Raw genomic sequence first — 19,668 nt, 5'->3', positions numbered from 1 at the left:
TCAGTTCACAATTATGGGCAAACTTACTGAATTTCCCCTTTCCAAAGCAATGCATGAACTGAAAAAACAGCCATTCTTTGCAATTTACACTTCTCTGAATTTTGAAAAGCAGTTCTCTAAGCCAGGTAATGTGTGAAATTTGCACTTTACTAGGGCAAAGTGCATAAAATTGCATATATTAGTGAACACAGCGTATAAACATGCATTGTTGAAGAGAGAAATACAAAGATGTGCATGTTATTGCATACAAATGCATCTATTAGGAGAAATTTGCACTGGACCTGATTCTTTTTCTTTTCTTCATAAAGCAGCCTTCGCAAACTGCATCACAAACTGGTTTCGGAACTGTGTGGAATTGAAAGAGTAGCCTTTGTTACAACACAGGGCTGAATTGTTAAATGAAAAGAAGTAAACAACTCCTGTTGTGGCGGGTGGGTGGGCAGCTGTAGCAGATGCCCATTTTGCAAGCCTGCTTAGATCTTCATATTCTGGCCACTCTGCTTTCGATGTCTTTAGGAAAAGGGAAGTCCTTCTTCCAGCTGTCCCCTTCAGTCATTTCCTCAAATTATCATCGTTATTTTGCTGAGTCTTGACACATAAATAATTCATAAGGGATAATCCTTGTTCTTATGGCACTTCTCTAATGAAATGTCTTCATTGGGATCCCATTACAAAGGCTTCATTCATTCAATGTGCAGCGATAACAAGGAGTGTGAGGTGCGATTTGTATAATCTGGTTACATGGCTTCGTTTGCCTGCCCACAGCCTCCTGGGTTTAATATTCTTCTGAAATCAATGGTGATTGATTTTCCCCGCTAACATTAATCCCTTCTTTTTCTTTCTCTCCCTCCCCGCCAACTCTTTTGTCAGAGCCACAAGCAACCTGCTGCCTTTATAGTTACCCAGCATCCTTTACCCAACACAGTAGCAGATTTTTGGAGGCTGGTGTTTGATTACAACTGCTCCTCTATTGTGATGCTGAACGAAATGGATGCTGCACAAGTAGGTAGTTTCTTTGGGGGGGGGGAGTTGTGAGTTCCTACAGACCAGGCATCTTCCACCAGTCTTTTCTCGGCTAATTACTCTGAACAAAACAATTAAATATATGCATCCAAACTGTTTTCTAGAAAACTTATTTATTTCAAAGCAGTTGCTTCTCAGGTAATCTTAAAATCAGAGATAAGCCTTGGCAGTCATGGGCTCCTCCCAGATTTCTTTGGACAATTATGCTGATCTCTGTTGCAGTGAGGGGAGAGATTATCACATGCTGAGACTGCCATATCTGGGGTTGGCTCAAGACTTCAGGCAGTATACTACTAATGTGCCACATCAGCACAAGGATTTCTGCTTACACAATGAAACATTCCCATTCATTTTCTCATGCAGGCCCTGCACCATCTCCAAATATGATCGGGAGGGTTGAGGGGGGACCCCTAGAACTGATTAAAAGGATGTGCAGGGGGAGGGAGGTAGCAGAAATCCTTGTGCTGATGGAACATTTGCCTTAGTGCTATGTTGGATCCCACCTTTGATTTCTACCATGGCAGTCATGAGGCTGTCTCATCACAACATGTCATTGGCCTACAACATGTAGCAAGGCACACACTCAATTTGGTTTGTTCTATCTTGAAGGGTTCTGTTGAAGTGATGTGCTCCCAGAGGCTAATGGATTCTGAAGGATTCCAAGGGGCTCTAGGGAATGTTCATATTTATTCAGCTGATGCTCCCTATTGAAACTTTGGCCACTCTGAGGAATGTAGGGACCAATCTGGATGCAGTCTCAATCCCAAATTCAATCTTCAGGCTTCAGAGGAGAGTCTAGCTGCTGCTTGAAACTCCATTTAGACCACTTTCTTGCATAGACAGAAAGAAAGGAAAGGGACATACCTGGTCCATTTCATGTTTAACGCTAAGTGCACTCCTTCTGAAAAGTTCTTAGAATCACTCCCATGCAACAAAGGCACTGCCCCCTCAGCCCATGTTCATGGATGACAAATAGTCCCACAAAAATATGGAAGGAAAAAATTGTCTTTGCCTTATGTGTGAGGCACTGTTGAAAGCTTTATCTGAACAAAATCACTTCTGGCTTCATCCAACAAGAGTAATCTACAAGGCATGAATCAGTTTGCTGGATGCCTTTGCCTTATGAAGTTCTGGGATCTGAACAGCATGGAGAGTAGAAATGTTATCAAGCATCTGTTCTTGATGGGTTTTCAAATTCCCATGCATGCAACATCCTCTAAGAAATTATTGGTTTGGTCAATTCTGATGATTGCCAATTTGATGTTGGGGGTCAGGAGGCTGAATACAGGCTCCCCCCATATTCTATATTCATTATGTTATATGTAGATGGCAAATCATGTTAAAGGTTTCACTATTATAACTGGCTATTTTCTCATTGGATGTAATGGGTTTTAGTGTAAAAGCTGGTATGTTGCGTTTTCCTCCATTCTAATTTTGGTTTGTTGTGTGCTTCCCTTTTCTCTCTGAGCAGCTCTGCATGCAGTACTGGCCAGAGAAGACATCCTGTTGTTATGGGCCAATCCAAGTGGAATTCGTTTCTGCTGATATTGATGAGGACATCATCAATAGGATATTCCGGATCTGCAACATGGCAAGGGTAAAAAGATACAATCCCTGGTTCAAATACTGGCATTTAGTCTGGGGTTGGTCTCCTGGACAACTCCATCAGATCAGTAAGCTTTAAGTATACGGAGGTCTGGCTGCAAAGTTCTCATACACAGGAACAGAGTTATACCAAGTCAGATAATTGAGTGGCAGTGGCGCTCCAAGGTTTCAGGTGGGGGGGTATTCCCAGCCCTCCCTGGAGAGGTCAGGGGTTGAACCTGGGACCTGAGTTACGGCCCTTCCCCAAATTGCTTCTTTCCCACTCAGGTGGGCTTCTACCACAGGCTTTGTGAGCTCTCTCTTCCTCTCTACTCCCTACTCCCCACACCGAACCTCAGCTTCTACTTCTTATGGTTGAGGGCTCCCTCTCTAGCTCCCTAGCAGTTGTGGTCTCTTGTCATTCCACAGCTTGAGTTATTTTTAAAATACTATTCACACTATAGCTGCAGCATATCTCCTTCTGCCTCCAGTTCTGTTTCCCTGGAGACTACACCTCCTTCCAGTTGTCCTTGAATTCCCCTGATTGCCCTTGATCTTGGAGGAGCTACGCTGGGCAGATCCTGCAGCAAGGAAGTGGGCAGGAAGCCAGGGTGGGCAGTGCTAGTGGGAGGCAAGTGCCTTCCCAAATCAGGAGTTCATGCCCGCAGCCCTCCCCAATTGCTGGACTCCAGTCATTAACAAACCTAGTCCCCACCCCCCACCCCACCGAGATCTTACCATGTAAGAAACAACTTATCCACCTAGAAATATACTTTGCCCCTTTTGTTCTCCCCCCCCCCAATTAATTTCCATTGCCATCACTGTATGGATCCAGGATCTGCCATAGGGATGGTTAGGGAAAGGATCTGAGTCAAATTCAGCTTCCACATTTTCAAAGAATTTAATGTTGCTTTTTAGCACTCAGACATTTATTAGTACAGAAAGGTCATTTGAGGTAAAACTTTTTTGCCATTTCCCAACAGCAAGAACTTGCATACCTTCCCCACATATTACTAGCATGTCCCTACACACTCTTCTGTCTCTAGATGTGACCCATTCCTGGCAAATGTCTGATCCCTCTAACCTGTTACCTATCCTTATCCTTGAGCCTGAAGATGAAAGGGAAACAAAGTGCTTACAAACTATGATTCTCTGAAAAGTCTCATGAAATCTTGTACTGCCAATGGCAAAGATTACATTGATGTTCACCATCCGTCAGAGTAATTTGTCCCACGCAATTAAGTACCAACTCTCTATTGATTGCTTGTCTGTTAAAAAGGTGGTCATAGTGGGCCTCGGGGAGAAAAAAAGACATACCTTTTTTGTCAGCTACTGTATAAATCAGATACTAATTCCAAGAACTAGCTTTCTGCAAATGTTTGCTCATGACATTCAGGAGAGGAAATTATTGATCCTGTTAGCTACCAGCCATCTCTTCCATGCTCTAAACCAGCGGTTTTCAACCAGTGTGTCATGGCACCCCGGGGTGCCTTGAATGATGGTCAGGGGTGCCATGGACAACACTGGCCTTCTTCTCACCCCCCCTTTTTAAATAACATTTTATTAATTTTCCAAAAAATAACAAAAACATCAAAAAAATTAAACCATAATTTTGCTTGACTTCCCTCCACTCCCCCTCTTGTTTAGGGGTACTCTCATTTTCCTACTCATATTGAAATACTGCCCCTCAATGAGGCCAAACTTACATTCACAAAATGTTTAGGGGTATGTGTTCCTCTGTGTCCCCCCAGAAAAAAAGCACTGGGTGAGAGGCTGCCAGCTCTGCAGGCAAGGGGAGACATAACTGGATTTCTGAGCCCCACAGGGGTGCCACAGAAAGAATGCAGTTGGTCAAGCGAGCTGTGGACTAAAAATGTTGAAAACCTCTGTTCTAAACTGTGGATGAGGAACCTGTGGAAATTCAGGCACTGCTGGACTACAAATTCCCATGAGCCCCAGCCCTGTTTGCCAGGAATGATGGGAGCTTAGTGATATACACACCATACATTTAAAACACATTTATGTCACCTTAGCAGTCATGGTTTCCCTCAAAGAATCCTGCAAACTGTATTTTATCCCTCACAAAGCTATAATTCCCAGCACCCTTACCAAACTACAGTTCCAAGGATTCCTTGGGGGGGGGACCATGACTGTTAAAGTAACAAGAATATTTTACATGTATGGTGTGGATGTGACCCTGGAAACCAATATCTGCAGAACCACAGGTTCCCCACACCTAGTATAGATCCATCTCATTCCATGTGTCTCCAGACAGTGATTACAAGAGGTCTGATTTGCCTTGTCTTGACATGGCACCTCCAGCCTCATTTCCTCAAGCAGGAAAAATAAGCAAGTAAAAATGAGCAAACCTTGCATCAGTTCATCTAGCATAACTGAATACCTTCCTGTTCTCATTGTTTACTTTCCTGATGTGCCAACATGAATAAACTTCTTTGGGGAACCTTCCCTGCAAGTGAAAACAGCCTGAAGTTGCTTCCATTGGTCTCCTTTTACAGTGGACAGTAGGAGTGGGAAGTAGGAAGCCTCTTTCTTACAATGGGATATAGAGGAGGACTCTTAGAAGACCAGAACATGGACTTCTGAGAGTACATAAAAGGTTTCATACAAGTCCTTCACACAGTCCAACCAAGATGTATTTCTTTTCTTTTAGCCCCAGGATGGGTACCGTATTGTCCAGCATTTGCAGTACATTGGTTGGCCAGCATATAGAGACATACCTCCTTCCAAGCGCTCCCTCTTGAAGGTGGTCAGGAGGCTGGAGAAGTGGCAGGAGCAGTATGATGGGCGAGATGGGAGAACTGTGGTCCATTGCCTGTAAGTAGTTTGCCTTTGTTTTCTGTGCTAAATATTGGTTACAAAGCAGAAAAGCAGGGAAGCACTGCTGATGAACTGAGCCTTCAGGTTTGCTGCTTTGATGGAACACCATACCCTGCATTTGTACATGTGTATGCCATAGTGCTGCTGATCCAAATGCCTGCTGAGCAGAATTGCATGGAATTGAAGGGCCAGAAAACACCATCTAGTTCAGGGCTGGGACAAGTTGAATAGGCCTTGATCAGCGTCCTGTGGAGGGCTCCTTTGTCCATTGGTAGATCCTGGGGGCTTATCAGGGGAGAGCAGCAAGATCTAGTCACCACTTAAATTTCACAAAGTAACCCCCAAGCAAGCAGTGCTCCAGGGCATTGTTGGAAATCTAAAGAGCAGCTAGATCTGGTATGCATCCATGCTGATGAAATGCTAGACAGGAATGTTTTGTTTTTGTTTTTTATGACCCTGATCTGCTTAAGTATTGGGCTGCTAAGATCCTTCAAACCCAACACTCCTGATCTTTAAAATAATATTCCAGTCTATCATAGAATACAGCCTGCTCAAACCTTTGGAATATTTGTGTATCCCTCTCAGTTCATGAAGGAGGGAAGTGGATCCCATAGTTGGTGTCTGCTACTTCCATGTGCAGCTTTGCAAATGCAATAGGGCACATTGCATGGTGGGATGGGGGGGGAGAGAAATAAGCCACTCCTCAAAGTCCTCAACTAATACAAATTCCCCTACTTTTCCCATGTGCACCTAGGAATGGGGGTGGCCGCAGTGGCACCTTCTGTGCAATCTGCAGTGTGTGTGAAATGATCCAGCAGCAGAACATCATTGATGTTTTTCACATAGTGAAAACCCTACGGAACAACAAATCCAACATGGTGGAGACACTGGTAAGTACTGCAGGCTGGGTTAGGGTGTAGGAATGCATCTCTAGTGAGATGCTTACACAATGGGCCAGTTTTTAATTAAATTCTGTGGGTGGAATTCAACATCAGGCTAAGGAGAACCGTTCCATCAGCCAGCACAAGCATTTGTGTTTGCAAGATGAAATGCGCTACCCTCCTGCCCCCTGCACAGTGAGTTCTCCTGAACCTTCTGAGCAGATCTGGGGAGAACCAGAATAGGTCCCATTATGCTAGCGGGATTCAACATGCTGGCTTCTGCTAGTGCAAGAACTTAGTTGAATTTGGCCCTACGCTTCAGCTCGGATGCTTTGTGTTTTTGGAGCGATTGCCAATTAATTTGATTCACTTCCACCTCACCCTTCATTGTTGAGGCACTAGGCACCAACTTAAACTGGGGTGCCACCACACAGAAGGCCCTCTAGTGTTAATGCATAACAACCATTTTTGTCTGTGGAACATTGAGAAGGGATCTCAAAGGCCTCTTATGTTGGCCTTTGGAGGAATACAAGTGAAGGTTCAAGTAACAAAGAGACACAAGTATTAGAAATGAATAGTGCTGGGTATGCATTATCTTGGCCACATTTCATTCTGGATATTGAAAGATAAAGAATTTTCCCCTGAAAATAAACAAATGTTATCACCCCCACTGCCACCCAGCTTCACTTGGTTGTGACTGTCTCCATCAGTTTCAATAGACATCAGACAGCTAACAAGGAGCTTTAAAAGCTTTATGCTTCCTACATGTGCACACATAACTCCTCCCAATAAGTTGCAAGCCATATTTGTGCTATACAGTGGTGCCTCGCAAGACGAAAAGAATCCGTTCCGCGAGTCTCTTCGTCTTGCGGTTTTTTCGTCTTGCGAAGCAAGCCCATTAGCGGCTTAGCGCTATTAGCAGCTTAGCGGGCTTAGCGGATCAGCTGATAAGCAGTTTAGCGGCTTAGCGGATCAGCTGTTAAGCAGCTTAGCGGCTTAGGATCAGCTGATAAGCAGCTTAGCGGCTTGGGGAAAAGGGGGGGAGGAAAAAACCCCTGCAGGAACTCGCAAGACATTTTCGTCTTGCGAAGCAAGCCCATAGGAAATTCGTTTTGCGAAGCACCTCCAAAACGGAAAACCCTTTCGTCTAGCGGGTTTTTCGTCTTGCGAGGCATTCGTCTTGTGTGGCACCACTGTAATTTAAAGCCCTTTTAGAATTACATGTCAACATGCATAGCCCATTGGAACTAGTGTGCCCCCCTACTAGTTTGCAAACGTTAAGGAAATAATTATGTTATTTACTGCATTGTTTTTGATGTTTAACCTCTACTGAAATTAATCATGTCACCGCATTCCCAGCCTCAGAACCTGATTTCTGGTGGTAGCCAGGTGACCTCATGAGACCTCAGAGATGCTTTCCGAGGTCTTGCGAGACCTCAGAAGTTGCATGCAGGCCCTGCGGTGTGGGTGCTGAGCACCCACAATTTTTTGTGCGTGGTTCAGACACCTAGAGCCCCCTATAGTTGGCACCCCTGAAATGGATACAGTGCTCATCACAATAAACCCAAAAATGGATGGAAATAACCAGTGCTTTTTTCTGGGTGGACACATACCCCTAAACGTTTTGTGAATTTAAGTTTGGCTTCTTTGAGGGGCAGTAATTCAATATGAGTAGGAAAATGAGAGTAACCCTAAACATTTTTTTTAAGAAAAAAGCAGTGGAAATAGCCATCTCCTTACATCCCTGCTCAGAGTAGACACATTGTCCATTAATTTCAATGGGCATACTCTGAACAGGACTCATATTGGAGACAATCTAAACTCACGTGCTCAAGTAGAACAGAAGGATGAGGCTTGTAATCACTCTTTTTTCTCATTAGGCTCTCTTTTTCTTCTCTTTTAGGAACAATATAAATTTGTATACGAGGTTGCACTGGAATACTTGAGTTCATTTTAGCCCATGAAAGGTGGAGAGCTTGCTGAATTCCCAAAGCCCTGATGTCTGAAGGGCACTGGTTCCCCTCGTACTTAAAGGGAGCAATGGGGTGAGGAAAGCAAAGCTCTTCACCCTGGAGCGAGAGACCAGGTCAGATCTCAGTGCCATCGGAAGGAGGAGGGATCTGCTACCATCTGCTTTCTCCAGGAACGTCTCTCACTTTTTAAACAACCTACTATACAAATTGGCAAGCCACGAGGCAGGCTGGAAGACTCTGATTTCTAATCCTTTCTGACTGCTTCACTCTGCCATTTTGGATGTGTATTTTTGTTTCTCCTTGATACGAATGGGGAAGGGGGATTACTGGAATAATCAGTCGCCTTTCAACTCCTCTTTCTGTTCGCCTCCCCCACAAATCCTCACTTTATGTTTTTAGTTTTCTATATCAGCCATTTGGCAAAAGAGGAAAGCTTCAGTAGACCCACGTTAAGGCTTTCAGCACAGTGAGTCTTTGTGATCAGTTTTTCAAATGAAAAGGCCACTGCAATGAAGCTGTAATTTTCTGTCTGCTCCCATTGTCTTAGAAGCAGGCCATGGAACCAAGAGGCTGTTGGTGAATTTGCTGCCTTGGTTGCTACACAGTGCTACTCAATTTCCAATGTTGTGCATGGGTTCATAGTGGCTGCAGCACTGGTGAAGCAGTTCTGTTAAATTGCACCTCCTAGCCATCTAAATCAAAGACACCCTAAAATTATCTTCATGCTTCAAACAATTATTGGTCTTTGGTTTGTAATGAAGTTAATTGAGTTTTACCTTAAGTACTTGTTTGTGTACAGTGTCTCTTTAAAAGCAGGATGTCATGGAGAGGCAGGCTTGTTATATATCTGCTGGTTGTTTTGCAGTACACGCAGCTTGGAGGTTGTCTGCACCTTCTATATAGTCATTTTCTGAGGGCAAGTTCTGTAAGAGAATAGGTGATAATGGTCAGTCTGGCAGGCTCATCAGAGATGCAACTCCCTGTTTTGGCAAGGGGCACTAGTCTGCTATAACTGAACCTGTACGAATGGGTGACAGAAGTTTCACACCATCTAATGAACTGAGTTATTAGGGGAAATATAACATGTGAACTCATGAGTTTGCAGCATAGTCAGGTTTACAGGTTAACCTTGCCAATCAAAATCCTCAAAACAAGGAATGTGATGTAGACCTATCTGACTGTGAGAGTCGAGAGATGATGTGGAGTATTCGTAACTCAGAACAAAGGAGATTGGTAACGTATAGAATTGTTGCAATGTACGTGAGATCTGACAGCTCTCCAAACAATCCGATTCCAGATTGGTACATGGTAAATTGATGGTTATGCCTCAAAACAGAACACTTGGCTTTTCTAAATTTGTAAAAGGCAAGAGGAGTATGCTATACCCATCTCCAAATATAGGAACTGGTGTTTTTTTCCCCTTTCAAAACGACAGAATTCAGGTAGAAGTTGGCAAGCACACAGAGAAGGTTTTTGTTGGTATATTAAGGAAGACAGGGGGAAGTTTTATTCTGCAGTTTTTTCTGTGAAATCCTAAGAAGCAATTCTTGGAAACATACACTGGACAATTCTGCCTTGCTGTCTCAGGTCAACAATTATATTTTGAAGCTGTAGAACAGTGTGTAAATTGGATAATATGAAATGGCTGGTTGCTGTTTCATTGTGGGCAGCCAACCCTATTGAAATGATGCAGCTGTTATAGCTGTTCATGTATTTTTATATGTTTAGCCATCAGGCTTCTTTAAAGAGGTGCAGAAAGAAAGAAAAAATATTGTCTCCATCAGTTTCAACCCAGTCCATCATGTTTGCTAGTGTGGGGTTGTGCAGCAACAGCTCTATCCTCCCAGATGACAGAAGCCATTGTGCAAGATGTGATGGCCAAACCTGACACATGACAAGTATAATTACCTGGAAAGTAGTCTTAGCTGTAGCATCTCCCAAGAGCTCTTCGCCCATCTTGGCTTACCACATCCCGGCTTTATGGTCTCACAGACGCCCCTTTACATTTTTATCTTTCCAAATGCTTGCCTCATATATTCTACCAAGAAGTAAGTCTGAATGATTCCAGTGGGTCTTACACTCCAGGTAACTGTATTTAGGCGTACATGCAAAAGAGGATATGCACTGCCATATTCACAGTGCATTTTCCCATCGTCATTACACACGTAACTGGCGTCGTCGTACATCGCTTATCCTATTTGAAAGCACAGAAGTCTCTAAAATACTATAATGTAGGCCTGAACCATTATCACTCATTGCATCCATATAATTTGCAAATGTTCAACAATTTTCACAAGTGATTAATGCTCCAACCATCCACTCTGGTAGACTCACGCGATTCTGGTAGACTCACGTCACCCCAATCTCTGAGTAATGTGAAATTCCAGGGGTTCCAAGCAGTTACCCAAGGTTCATGTTTCCTTTCTTTCAAACCAACCACAAGCTGGGAGAGGGCTCCACCCATTTGCCACCTTGCCTCAACCTTAGCATCACCTCAAGAGAAAGCTAGCCTGGCTTATATTTTACATTTGCTGGATCCAGGGGTTAGGAGGGTCTCCGCATTCAGCCTACTTTCCCCCTCCCCAAACCCATAATGATAATATTGTCGAATTACTTCCTGTACAGGCTACTTATCTGCAACAGGAAGGTCAAACCTGCCTAGAGTTCAATATACTTTTAAAAATCTGTTTCAAAATAGAGCAAGAACACTGTCTTAGTCAAGTAGAATTAGGAAGCTATTCCACAGTGCCCCCACAAACTGCACTAATTGGGATTAATAAGCCCCAGAACCCCAACCCCAATCAATTCCTATTTCAGTCTCCTCATGAAAACTCCAAACAGCTGGGCAGAAAGTTGGGTTGTTGTATTTTTTAAAACCTTTGTTGAAGATTTCATCAGAAAAGCTGACAATTGAAACAAAGATGAACAACAAAACAATTAAATACACAGTAATATTCAACAGTTCAGTCGTGAGTAGATCAGTCATCAAATAAATTTGAGTCACAAAATGCTCCACTCAACAGAGAGTGCAGGTGGTAAAAGCTGAGAGAAGAACTAAGAATGGGTTTTACAGTGGGGTGGGGTGGGAAAGCGTGTTGTGTACTGTAGTAAAAATGCTGATTGCCTGACTCAGGTGACGCAGTTTAAAATCCAGCCAATTTCTCACACAGGCCAGAGCTGGCATCCTGGCCTGATCCCTGCAAGGAATCAAACCAGACGTGATGGCCAAGATGTCCCCTGCCATGTAGTTTTCTCAATGAAAATCACTGACCCCCCAAAGCTGCTCTTTGTCCAGATTAGAACAACATATAGGAAACCGAACTAAGGCAGGAGGATCAAATCCTTCTCCTTACATGTCAAGTCCGGAGGCTCATGACATCTCTTTTTCAGCATTGTGAAAGTTGCACCTTTCTTGAAACATTTTGTTTGGCCCTGATTATCTGTGTAAGAAACACTTGGATTGCTGGCATGGGTATTTCTACTTTCCTTGGCTTATTCATTTCAACTGCAGGTTGGCAATTGAGGGGGGGAGTTTTTCTGTTAATCAGAAATAATTCCATACAAACCCCTGCTGATGTGATTCTGTCCTCTGGTCATTTCATTAATAACTAGGCACTCAGGCTTTAGACACATTGATTTTTTGGCCTTTGAAATATAGTGTTAATTTCCTTTTTTTAAAAAAAAGATATAATAAATAAATAAATAACAGTCGCAATACTGCAAGACATTTTAATTTAGAAGGCACCTTTAATTAGTAATCCCTTTTGCTCTCAAGATATATATATTTACAAGTTCACTGGGAGGGTAAAATCATTAAATCCCAGTGAAACAATCTTTGTTTTAAATGTGGAAGTAAATAACACTATTGCAGCTAAGGAAGTTGCAGCATTGAAAGCCAATGTATCTGATACAGGGGTGATGGTGGAACCATTGTGAATTGCATACCAGGCCTTTCATTGTCAATGCAGTGGGGCCATGTTGCAATTCCTCTGCACCCAGGGAGGGGAGAAAACCTGTATGGGGCATATAATAATCTGGAAGAAACAGATGGCTCTAGTGTTGTTGGAAACATGTGAACCTGTTCTTTGGTCAAAATCTGGAGCTGATGAATGGCCCATTTTATGATCAGATACTGGAATCAAGAATCACAAAAGGTGAACTATAGCATACATACGTTCAATGTTATTTAGAGAGAGAGAGAGAGAAGGGACATGGAAGAAAGGCAGCCACAAGGATGAGCTGAAGGTATGTCTAAATGGGAGCATCCCATGCTCTCAGTTTGGCATGGAATTAGAAGAGGAGACAACAGTACCTGAAAACAGATACTATGGTATGTTTGACGCGGCATGCCATTTTCTAGTGCTAATCCCTTTACTGATGTTGATCCCCTGATTCCACCCAGTCTGCTATGCACACACCAGTGCGTGTAGATGCGGTGGGAAGATCCACACTGGCTCATGGCATGAAGTTGGTGGGAATGGTGCACTGAATCAGCACACCAGCCCCGAAAAATTATCAGGTTGGGAATGCAAACACTGAAAGAGTGAAAGAGAGGGGAGGGGGAGGTAGAGAGGAACAGAGAGAAGAGAGAAGAGAAGTATCACAAGTGAGAGTGCAGCCTTTCTGGGAATTCAGTTGGTAAAAGTAAAAGTACAGATTTGAACTCCTTTGTTTCTGATGCTGTATGTGAGAGTACAAAGAGAAGCTTGTGGAAGTCAAGAATGTCATTATTAGCTAATGTACTTGGTCACAGACCTTGTTACATTGCACCAGAAAATGTTTTGTGAACTCAGAGCACTAGCGCATCTGCTTGGTAAAAACATGATGCTGAATGAGAGAGCTCATCCTAGAATCAGACCTTCTTTTTTATAGCTCAATGTGATATATGCACACATATTTCAAATCAAAGAAAATGCACTTTGAAAAAAATCACATATATAAATTAGAATATCTAAAACCAAATTAAATCAGTGCAGTCAACAGCTGAGTGGCCGGGGCAGGGGGGAAGACAGAGATGCACTAAGCAAGATTCACTCAGCAAGGTTGGAGACAAGACAATAGACCTGAAGAGCATTTTGGAAGTGGTATGAAATAGGAACACTGCCATGGTAGACTCCTTTCAGGTCCCTGCCGATTAACTGATTGTAGGTCTTGTTTTCTTAGATTTGTTCCCTGTTCACATTAAGAACAAGTAATGCAAAGCAAACCACTCCATGATGTCAAATAAATGCTTTTTTTCTTCTTCAGCTGCAGCATTCACATGCAAAACTGTGTAGGAGGTCTTATTATGATTATTTTCTAATGACATAATAGCAGAAGTCCTTGAGATGAACTCCCAGCTTCCAAAGGGGCTCCATGTGGGCAGTTAATTAGAACAGATATGTATAGTGTTTACTGGTGTGTGTGTGTGTGTGTGTGTGTGTGTGTGTGTGTGTGTGTGTGTGAAAGAGGGCAGAAATGTGACCTGATTTTCTTAACTGAGCTAGGAAAAAATGTGTGCAGCATTAGACTGTACACAGATGATCGTTATATTGACCATTGACTGTGCATTAAAGAGCCAAAAGGCTGTGCTTGATATGTTCCTTGAAATTTGAGCATCAGTGATACAATAGTGCTGAGTGATGACTCATTGGTATAATTGCTGTTATTTTTATTTACTTATTTATATTTTGTTTTTCTGCAAACCTTAGTGCAAGCTTTGTTTTTAGCAATTACAATGTGCAAGCTTGTTGTCCTTATCAGAAGGCCATCTCCAGCTAATATCCAAATGTACTTTCCCCCAAATCCTACTGGACAAGCAATCCATCCTATCATCATTTATTGCCGCATATATAACATTTTTTAAAAATGCAACTCCCTGGGCACATCTTGTGTGGAATGCTTTACATTATCTGATTCATCAGCCTTACGAGACTGCTCACTTTTATTTTGCTTTCACAGGGCAATGAGCTAGAGAGCAGGGGCTTCACCATGACTACCTAACGGACCCTTAATGAAGCTCCAGTAGGATAGCTGTGGGAAGCCTGGTAAAGTTGGGATGGCAGTTGAAATATATTCGGAGTCGAGAGTGGATTTCATGCTCTTTATTCAGCTCACAGTGGTGAAGAGGAATGGAAGTTCCCCCAGAATGTCTGCTTTATATACATTATTTACACAATGGGCCCCACGTGATTGGCTAATTCCGGGATTCTCCTGTAGGCCAATCAGGTCGCGGATTCACTCCCACCTGGAGCTGGATTGGGTGGCTCCTATGGGCCAATCAGACTGCTGCATTCTGAATCCTATTGTTCTAGGACCAATCAGACTGCTGCATTTTGGATCTTATTCAACTCAGTACATAACAGCAGTATATTTTGTTGCATTTTAAATACTGGCAGGTTACACTTGGTTTCCACCATTGTGTGGAAGCAGAATCACTGGTTGTTGAAAAATATGGCTGCCTGAATCCAGCAATGGTGTTACCAAAGTTTATCCTACTGCAGCAATAGTCCAGGTATGTGTATACAGTGGTATCTTGGTTCTCAAACTTAATCCGTTCCCGAAGTCCATTCCAAAACCAAGATGCGCCTTCCCAGAGAAAGTAATGAAAAATGGATTAATCTGTTCCAGACTTTTAAAAACAACCCCTAAAACAGCAATTTAGCATGAATTTTACTATCTAATGAGACCATTAGATGAAAGCAACAAACAATGTATTGCAGTCAAACAATCAATCAGTAGCTGAACTGGTTCCACACAGTCACAAAAACAAAACAAAAAGAGCTGCAAAAACAAAAATGCAAAATAAATAGCAAAAACAGACAGACCCCAGAGTAACACTCAAATTGGAAGCGTGGCACTAAAATCAGAAGCGTGGTGCTCAAATCGGAGCACGCTCAGCTTCTGAAAAAAGCTTGCAAACCAGAACACTTACTTCTGGGTTTGCAGTGTTTGGGTTCCAAGTTGTTTGAGTACCAAGGCATTTGAGAACCAAGGTACCACTGTATATGTGTTAGGGAAAGAGGGATGGGGAGATGTCAGAGAGAGGGAGAAGGAAGGTAAGTTGGAGTTATTGGAGTTTGTAGTTTTGCACAATCTGGTTTGTATGCCATGTCGTGGAACACAAATAGTCTTTTCATGCTTGGTCCATGGTAACTACACATGGATTCCAAAGTTAAGAGATTTACCATGAGCTGCATCTGGGACATTCCAGAGAGAAAACTCTTCTGTGGTATATAGCACAATCCTACACTTTTCTACACATCCTGCTGAGTTAAAGGAGTCATACTTCCAGGTAATGGCAGCCTTACCTGCTGCTCCCTGCATCCCTCACCAACCTATGCTTTAGTTCATGCTCGCCAGCCATTCAAGGCTATAAAGCTCATTCAGCAGTGCCTTTGAGAAGAGTATTGATTCTGTATTGTTAGAGATTATTTTAGGCTTGAGGAGTGCTTGACATTCTCCAGCCTCCACCACCCTTGAAATAAATGAGACAAGCTGAAATGAAATTAATATTGAGCACAGGATGATGGGAGTGGGGGGGGGATCTATTCAAATCATGCCGGTATGCTGTATGTGCTTCTTATGTGGATGCTGACAAGTTGGCCTTGAACAGATCAAAAAGTGCATTTAGGTTTCAGCATTGTTCCTCCGCCTTGTTGGCAGAGATATTTAACCAGAAAGAAATTTCCCAATATGCCTCACAACTTTCAAAGTCAAAACGATGCTGCCTTGGAACTAATTAAGCAACACCGCTGTATTCTTCTCGCTCACCTTTGTTATGTCAGGAATAGAACTGCAAATGTTAGCGTCTATTTTTCTATCACAGTCTGGCTGGGGAGGCAGGATGGTGGAGGAAAAACACCTCACTGAGGAGATGAAGAATTTCACACACACAAACACACACACAGAAGCATTTGTTCGAGGTTTCGTGCACAGTCAATGTGAACATCTCCTCACCTTATGATTGGCTTACTTTCTTGAGGAGCTCTTCACAGACCTAACAGCTAGAGACTATTTTTAAAAGTAGCTCATCTGTTTTTTAAGAGAAGGCGGCAGCAGCTGCGGCAAGCGCCTGGCTGAACCCAAACACGATAACAGTAAATCTCTGAAATCTCTATGCGCCACTAGAAACCAGATTGCCCTTTACGAAAAAGAGATCATTTTTCTTGTCCTTTTTCAACAAAGGTGTCTCTGCCATAAATTCTTGCCCATGTCTCGGACACCCAAACAACTCAAGCTTCGTAATGAGAAAAAATGTATGACAAAAAAAGGTGGTGTTTATAGGTTTTTGGGCAGAGTGAATGTTTGAGAAATGAGGCCTGAACACACTTCTCCTTTTCAAACCCAAAGAACAGTTTTTGCCACTAATTTGGACCTCATGCTGGTTTCATTCATTGCGGTTATTCATCCCAATGGCGGTAGCTTTAACTGATCATGTGGTGCTGCACTAAGAAGGTGCATGTAAAACACTGATAACAGCTTGAGGGTGTGGGGGGAAATATGGAGGTTTGGTGTCTTGCTTTGTGTGTGTAGCTTTCCAGAAGCAATGTTAGGTTGCAGCTGCAAAAGGAAGAGTTAACATGTCTCATCATTTGCTGTTTGCCAGCAAGCTTTTGATAAAAAGTCCAAGCAGTTATGGCTGAAATTAATTGTTCATATTTGTGACATTCTTGCCCTGTTATCATCTCTCTCTGCCATTCCTTTCTTTTTAAATCATTTAAGACCCCATTCACAGAACCCTTTGTGCCTGAGAAATGTCACACAAAGGTTACTTTTACATTTGGCATCAAAAAGCAGTCCTGTAAATTTTGTTTAGAATGCAACTTACCCTATCCTGAAAAACATACAAACACACATACCCCTATTGTGACTGGGTGTGTGTGTGTCACATTTTGGTGGCTTTTCCCCCAGTTAAAAATAGCTTTGAGAATCAGGTCCTATTCATACATTTTTAAAAAAACAAAATTGCAATTGCAAATTCACTTCATCTGGCCTACACAGATCATTTAGGAAGGGCTGGGTTAAGCACTGATCTACCCCTTTCTATTTCCTCTTTTCTCCCCCCGCTCCCACCCACTCCCTGTTGAAACCAAGAGGTACTGGCATCCAACAAAGGTATTGTGCCAACAGCATTCTTGTTATGTTCTCCCTGCAAGGCTAAGGGGGTTATAACTGTGTCATCAATATCCCAAGCTAGCTAGAAGTTCCCTGTATTAGCTCCTTTGATCCAACTCTTTGCTAGCTGGGAGGGGTTGTTGCATGAGAGCTAAATTTATTTTCATTTGCAGTATCCCCTGGATGCTTAAGGTTACCAATTAAGCTCACTTGTACAGTTTGGATGTTTGATAGATAAAGCACGTATTTAAAAAAGGGGGGAAAGAAAAAATATATAAATACAAAAAAATCAGCACTGTGCGTTCAGAGTTCTTTTCTTTCTAGTTTACAAGAAGGGAAGGTTAAAAAAAAATGTCAAGTCAATGAATATCAGATATATTTTTTGACTGTACATTACAGTGGTGTAATCTTTTTTTACAACTGCAAGTCCATCTTATTTATTCTTGTAAATGTTTCCCAGACAATGTTTGTAAAATGGGCTGTGTTGCAAAATCCATACAATAAACCTGTGATCCAAGATTAATGTTTTACTAAGAGATTCTTGCACTGGTGCTTTTTTCTTTTGCATGGAATTCAGTGAATGTGAACAGAAAGGGGGTTTCAAAATCTGGTTGCCAAGAACAAGGCACACTATGGTCCTCCTGTAAAGCTCAATAAGAAGATAAGCCTTGGAACTAACACTGTGCTTACAATACAGAAGCGTCAATGCCATGCAAATCTGTCTGGGAAGCATGGGAACCTATTCTCTAGGTTGGTGTGGAGCAGATGCATTCCTAGGCTGCCTTGGCCCCTTGGCAAGGAACTGTATCCATGCACAGCCGTCGCCGCCCAAAAATCACTTTGCCACAACATCCCCATTATTTGTCTAAAAATACTGCTAAAATGAAACAAGTCCCCAACAATTTAGTTGTGAATGCTTTAATTCCATGGATTAAATGTTCTATATGGATGTGAAGGTCTGATGAGGGCTGGTGAGCAACAGTGCTCAGGCAATGAGTCCACTGGCTGAATTTGGGCTAAGAAAGGCAACCCAGAGCCCACAGTCTCTCATCTGCTTGGTTTGAGGAACCACGGGGCTGAAGACACAGGAAGAAGAGCAGCCAAAAGTGGCTGTTGGGAGGGGCTGCCCTGAGCTTAGACTCTCTCTTAACACTTCACAGCCAGTCTGCCCCCCCCCAAATAAGGGGTACATGATGGCCAACTTATTTGCAAACAGTCAACCTTGTAATGTTTACGTGGGACAAAGGCTGCAACCCTAGCCATACTTACCTGGGAGTAAGCTTCGTTAAATTCCTTTACTTCCAAATACACATGGCTAGAACTGAGCTGTCGCTTCCCAGCTACCGATCACTATCCACACTTATTGGGAAAAGCATCTCCCTCCAAGTTCAATGGGGCAACGACACTGACTTGGGACTGATAATGCTCACTGAACGGAGGCATGTGCAGCCCTCCTTCGTAACTAGGCTAGAGCAATGAGCTTCCCGTTGAATAAAGCAGCTTGAGAACTGTTGTGCTGAATCCCAGGAAGCTGCAGACCAGAGAGGCGCATTAGCGTCCTGCAAAAGCTTAGAGGTCTCAGAGTCCTGAAGTCTGGCAATTCTCCAAGTTTTTTCTTATATGTGCAAAGCATTCGGCTAACTTCACAGTTCTGCAACGATTCAATCCTTCCTGCCAATGACCAACAACCCACTTCCAAAGATGCACAGCCCACAATGTAAGATGAGCCCCTTTATACACAAAATTATATGCCTAATCTGTCCAGTAACACCAATAAGGAAGTCAGCAGATTCAGCCAAGTGCATCTTAAGAATGAGAAGGGGTCAGCTCTTTGCTCCTTAATGCAATTAGCCCATTACCTGCACTCCTTAACAGTCTTATCCTGCATGAATTAGACATTTAAAGTCATCTAAGTTGGTAGCCATCACCGCCTCTTGTGGGAACATAGGTTCATTATGTGCCAGTGAAGCAACAGCTTGGAAAGTGAAAAAGCTGGGTTGGAAGGCACTTTGGCTGTTGGGCATGTTCCTTTAGACCACAAGAAGGAACCTGCCAGATCTGACCAAAGGCCCACCGATCTAGAATTCTGTTCCTACAGCAGTCAGACAGATGTTTATGGGGAGGGAGCTCACTAGCAAGACATGAGTGCAGTGGACTTCTCTGGCAGTTTTTTCCTAGCATCTGGCGCATAAATCATGTCCTCCCTAAAAGAGGACATGTGTTGCGGTGAGATCTGGAGACTGACCTCTTGGTTGTGGGTGGGTTCATTGGAT

At 42.9% G+C, this 19,668-nt stretch overlaps 1 protein-coding gene across 16 annotated transcripts in view; it reads left to right on the top strand.

Moving 5' to 3' along the window:
• PTPRT (protein tyrosine phosphatase receptor type T) overlaps positions 1 to 17,925 on the top strand; it is a 620,908-nt gene extending 602,983 nt beyond the window's left edge. For all 16 annotated transcript variants that reach the window (XM_082225799.1, XM_082225800.1, XM_082225808.1 and 13 more), the window contains 5 exons: positions 871 to 1,002; positions 2,495 to 2,620; positions 5,279 to 5,442; positions 6,200 to 6,335; positions 8,230 to 17,925. In XM_082225799.1, the coding sequence (XP_082081925.1) occupies positions 871 to 1,002; positions 2,495 to 2,620; positions 5,279 to 5,442; positions 6,200 to 6,335; positions 8,230 to 8,283 (612 nt within the window). In that variant the 3' untranslated portion in view covers positions 8,284 to 17,925. The remainder of the gene's footprint in view (positions 1 to 870; positions 1,003 to 2,494; positions 2,621 to 5,278; positions 5,443 to 6,199; positions 6,336 to 8,229) is intronic.
• Positions 17,926 to 19,668: the final 1,743 nt, after the last annotated feature.

This window comes from Podarcis vaucheri (genome assembly GCF_965113315.1).
Source record: "Podarcis vaucheri genome assembly, chromosome: 6".
In the NCBI taxonomy this organism is placed as follows: domain Eukaryota; kingdom Metazoa; phylum Chordata; class Lepidosauria; order Squamata; family Lacertidae; genus Podarcis; species Podarcis vaucheri.
The sequence above is the reverse complement of the archived record's forward strand: the minus strand, read 5'-3'. Positions and strand labels throughout refer to the sequence as shown.